The following is a 5,000-nucleotide window of genomic DNA, read 5'->3' on the forward strand; positions in this document are numbered from 1 at the left end:
GACATCGTGCCGCGCGGCACCAGCGAGCACGACTTCATCGGCGCCCAGTTCCGCTTCTTCTCCTTCTACAACATGTATGTGGTGACGCAGGGGGCACAGTACCCGCTCCAGTACCCGCTGGCCCAGACGCTGCTCTACCAGCTGCACCAGCGCTTCGCCGCCGTCCCCCACGTCCTGCGAGGAGAGGACGGCCAGCTGCCCCGCATGTGGCTCCACTACTTCAGGGACTGGCTGCAAGGTAGGAGCGCACACACACACGCGGGGGTGGGGGGGGTGTCTCTGTGTGTGTGTGTGTGTGTGTGTGTGTGTGTCTCCCTCTCTCTCTCTCTCTCTTTCTCTCTCTCTCTCACACACACACACACACACACACACACACACACAATCTGTCTCTCTCTCTCACACACACACACACACAATCTGTCTCCCTCTCACACACACACACACACACACACACACACACACACACACACAATCTGTCTCTCTCTCTCTCACACACACACACACACAGACTCAACACGCTGACTGTGAGGTAGGGCACTTCATGATTTAGAGCACACACACACACACATATGCAGAGTATTATAACACACGTGTGCGTGAGGCAGAGAACGGGTTAAGCAGGCGGGGAGCTACACGGTGTGTGTGTGTGTGTGCGGGGGGGGGGGGGGGGGGGGGGGGGTCTGTGATTAACATTGCTGGCTGAATTGGTGGGACAAATTGGAGCCAGACAACCAGGGGGAGGGAGACCCTGAACAACCTCCTTGCCCAGAGATGGCCCTCTGACCCTGGTGAGAGGGCTGGAGGAGACCAGGGAGACAACCAGCAACTGGTGGCCGGATCATAAACGCCTGTGTGTGTGTGTGTGTGTGTGTGTGTGTGTGTGTGTGTGTGTGTGTGTGTGTGTGTGTGTGTGTGTCCAGGTCTGCAGCAGGCGTTCGACCAGGACTGGGAGGCGGGCCGCATCACGCAGAGCAGCTACAGGAATGGCTCCGACGACGGCGTCCTGGCGTACAAACTACTGGTGCAGACCGGCCGCAGGGACAAGCCCATCAACCTGAACCAGGTGAGCGTCTGGTCCAGGCCCAGTCAGGGACAAGCCCATCAACCTGAACCAGGTGAGCGTCTGGTCCAGGCCCAGTCAGGGACAAGCCCATCAACCTGAACCAGGTCGGGTCCAGACCCGATCCGTTCTGTGGTCAATGTGGTCTAAACCCAGTATCACAAACCAGGATGGTGTTCGCCGAAATCAACCAGTTTCACTGTCGATTGTGTTTTTTGGGGGGTTACTGGCCATGTGAAGTTTGGTTCCATTGTGTTCCATTGGGCCGGGTCTCTTCAGTTCTGTTCTGTTTGGTTTGGTTCTGTCGGGTTCTGTTCTGTTCTGTTCTGGACCTGAGGCTGGACGAGTTTCCTGCTCATCTCTGAACAGAGATACTGAGTGTGACACTGACGCCATTTCGCATGTGTGTGTGTCTGTGTGAGTGTGTCTGTGTGTGTGTGTCTGTGTGAGTGTGTGTGTGTGTGTGTGTGTGTGTTTGTTGCGTTCTGTGGCAAGGCTTAGGAGAACCACACCTGGCTTGTAAACAGTCTCTCTCTTTCTGTCTTTCTCTCTCTCTTCCTGTCTCTCTCTCTCCCTCTCTTTCTGATGACTTTACCAAGCCCAGGAATTTAAGGCCCTCGCTGGGGCTGCAACCTGCCTCTGAAAAAGCCATCAACCCTTCATGTCAACCGTTTGGCCCATTTGCTGGCTGCAGGCTAGAGATCCCAGGCCCTAGCCATGGTGTGTGTGTGTGTGTGTGTGTGTTTGTGTGTGTGTGTGTGTGTGTGTGTGTGTGTGTGTGTGTATGCGTGTGTGTGTGTGTGTGTATGCGTGTGTGTGTGTGTATGCGTGTGTGTGTGTGTATGCGTGTATGTGTGTGTGTGTGTGACAGTGGGATTCCTCCCTTCAGCATCTGATATGTCAGTTTAAGTCTTTCACAGTCCCAGTTAAACCTGACTGTGGGAGCGGCCTGTCAGATACAATACACACACACACGCACAAACACACAAGCACCGCACTGAGGACCACAGGGGTGTCTGTACATGTATGAGCATGTTCTGTGATCTTATTTGTTTATGGAGTCACACACAGACACACACACCCTTTATTACATATATGCAGTATTTTCAGGAGGTAGCTGTGTGGCCTAGTGGTCGCCGTGCGTTACTGCAGCCTTTTTTCCAGGCCAGGAAGCTGAGGCCTGCCGCGGGCCGTGGTAGTGTGTGCGGCCCCGGTGACATCACTTCCTGTGCCTGTGAGGGAAGCGGAGTGCGGCGGGGCGAGGGACCTGGGCTTCCCGTGACAGCTTGAAGACACACAGTTGTTGCGTATCCTGCTGCTTAATTCAACCCAGACCTCTGGAATCCAGCTCTCTCTCTCCCCCTCTCTCTCTCTCTCTCTCTCTCCCTCTCTCTCCCCCTCTCTCTCTCTCCCCCTCTCTCTCTCTCCCCCTCTCTCCCCCTCTCTCTCTCCCTCTCTCTCTCTCCCTCTCTCTCTCTTTCCCTCCCGTTCTCTCTCTCTCCCTCTCCCTCCCTTTCTCTCTCTCTCCCTTTCCCTCCCTTTCTCTCTCTCTCCCTTTCTCTCCCTCTCTCTCTCTCTCTCTCCCTCTCTTTCCCGCTGCCCCCCCTCTCTCTCCCTCTCCCTCTTTCTCTCATGCTCCACTGCCGTGTCCCCTTTCAATGAGACGACCAGAAACATGTGGTCTCTTTCAGGCAACACTGTGTGTGTGTGTGTGTGTGTGTGTGTGTGTGTGTGTGTGTGTGTGTGTGTGTGTGTGTGAAAGCCTGTGCACACTTACAGTAGTAGTATCTTCTTTTTTTTTTCTCGTTTTCTTTTTTTTCTACCCTCGTCCAAATCAGGAACAGATATTTTCCAGCCCTGGCAAATTGCAAAGCTAGATGTTTTATTTTGATATGCCACACACACACACTCACACACACACACACACACACACACACCGCTCTGAGGACCACAGCTCGCCTGCTGGGGAGCCACTCTGCCTTTGATCTCTCTGCTGTGAACACTTCTCCTGCGCCGGGCAGCCATTCCTGCCTTATGTCCCTGGGAACCGTACGGCAGGCTGTGTGTGTGTGTGTGTGTGTTTCTCTCAGAGTGGCACAGAAAGAGGGAGAGGAGGAGACACTGTAAAGGTGAGAAAAAGAGAGGGATATAGAGGCTGGAGAGAGAGAGAGAGAGGTGGAAAGAGAGCGCACGAGAGAGAGAGAGAGAGAGGTGGAAAGAGAGCGCACGAGAGAAAGAGAGAGAGAGAGAGAGAGAGAGGTGGAAGAGAGTGCACGAGAGAGAGAGAGAGAGAGAGAGAGAGAGGTGGAAGAGAGTGCACGAGAGAGAGAGAGAGAGAGAGAGAGAGAGAGAGAGGTGGAAAGAGAGTGCACGAGAGAGAGAGAGAGAGGTGGAAAGAGAGTGCACGAGAGAGAGAGAGAGAGAGAGAGAAAGTAAGGCGGACCTTGCTGCCGCCATCAAGAGCCCTTTTCTTCTCGGAGGCCGGATCCCGAGCGCGGCGCCGTGCATTCTGGGTATCCGTAGGGGTCAGGAGAAGCAAGTGCGAGCAACATTTGTACAGATGTTGTGTTATTTTTATAGCTCTCCTCCATTTGCTGGGTGGCATTTCCCCCAGTGTTAACAGCCAGGTTAACTGCGCACAGACGCTCGGGGGACTCCAGCCAATTTTTTTATTGTTACGCTAACTCAAGCAATCCCCCCCCCCCCACACACACACACACCGAAAACCCCTCCCCCTCCCTACATACCCCCAGAACTCCCCCTCTACCTCCCCCTCCCTACATACCCCCGACCCCCCCCCCCCGCCCTCCGTCCCTTGATGGGTCCGAGCCCTGGCTCCTGCTGAAGGAGGGATTTATAGCGGTGCGAGTGGCGTGGAGCTGTGTGTGTGTGTGTGGTAATGACTCCTGGACTGCCACATGGGGGTGGCTCCAGTAGGACTCTGAGAGAGAGAGAGAGAGAGAGAGAGAGAAGGAGAGTGGGGCGTGTCTCAGTGGTATAGCTGGTCGTCTAATGATCGTAGGGTCAGCAGTTAAAATCCCGGCTCCTCCTGTCCACATGTCGAAGTGTCCTTGGGCAAGACACTGAACCCCAAATTGCTCCCAATGATCAGACTGGCACCTTGCATGGAGGAAAGCGCTTTGGATGAAAGCGCTATATAAGTGCAGTCCATTTAGTATTTAGCAGGGCAGAGAGGTACTGTAGGGAGTGCTAGCCTGGGTATCTGCTAGCTAGCTAGTTCTATAACATTAGAAAGAACAATCCCCACTCATCCCTCCATCAGCTGTAGTTCCAGCCGGTCCTCTGACAGTAGGTGTGTAGCGGGGGAATGTTTGCTGATATGTGCAGCAGCAGAACAGAGGGGGCCCCCAACTGAGAAGCTGACTAGACGTTTCTCCGTGTTGTATAACAGTATTAACGCTGGATAATTCCGTGAAGATACGAGGCGGACTGCGGGAATGTTCCTGAGGGAAACTGTGTATGTGTGTGTGAGAGACTGTTGATTTTTCCTCTGGGCTGGACCGAGCGTTGAGGGGGGGGGGGGTAGCGAGCGCTTGTTTTCAAAACGGCTAGGCCCCCCTGGGTGTCTCTCAGGACGACGGGTTTTTGGGGTCAACATGGACCGTTCACTACAATGCATTCCAAATGTACTGCTCTCTCTCTCTCTCTCTCTCTCTCTCTCTCTCTCTCTCTCCAGTTTACAGTTTCGTTTATTTGATTAAGAGGGACAACATACATTAACTAGAAAGTACATTTCCTGGAGAAAATGTGAGGTGGGCTAGCTGCTGCAATTACTATGGATCGGGCAATCTCCATGCACCCACCGGTGAAGACCGTGTGTCTCTAGCCCACTCAGGGGCTGAGTTGTGGGGCCCGTGGCGTGGATAGTAGCGTGGTGGCGAGACTCCGCCCCCTCAGATCACAGTGGGTTGAGGGCAGT

The 5,000-nt window shown here is 54.1% G+C and overlaps 1 protein-coding gene across 1 annotated transcript in view; it reads left to right on the top strand.

The window, feature by feature from the left end:
* The window catches only part of ptch1 (patched 1), a gene marked incomplete at both ends in the record, with an annotated part of 95,587 nt that overhangs the window by 73,313 nt on the left and 17,274 nt on the right, over positions 1-5,000 (top strand). Inside the window, 2 exons of the mRNA XM_084456853.1 lie at positions 1-238; positions 921-1,063. The exon at positions 1-238 is cut by the window's left edge and continues 84 nt beyond it. Of these exons, the coding sequence (XP_084312979.1) occupies positions 1-238; positions 921-1,063 (381 nt within the window). The remainder of the gene's footprint in view (positions 239-920; positions 1,064-5,000) is intronic.

The sequence above is a fragment of the Borostomias antarcticus genome, assembly GCF_949987555.1.
Source record: "Borostomias antarcticus genome assembly, chromosome: 23".
NCBI classification, from domain to species: domain Eukaryota; kingdom Metazoa; phylum Chordata; class Actinopteri; order Stomiiformes; family Stomiidae; genus Borostomias; species Borostomias antarcticus.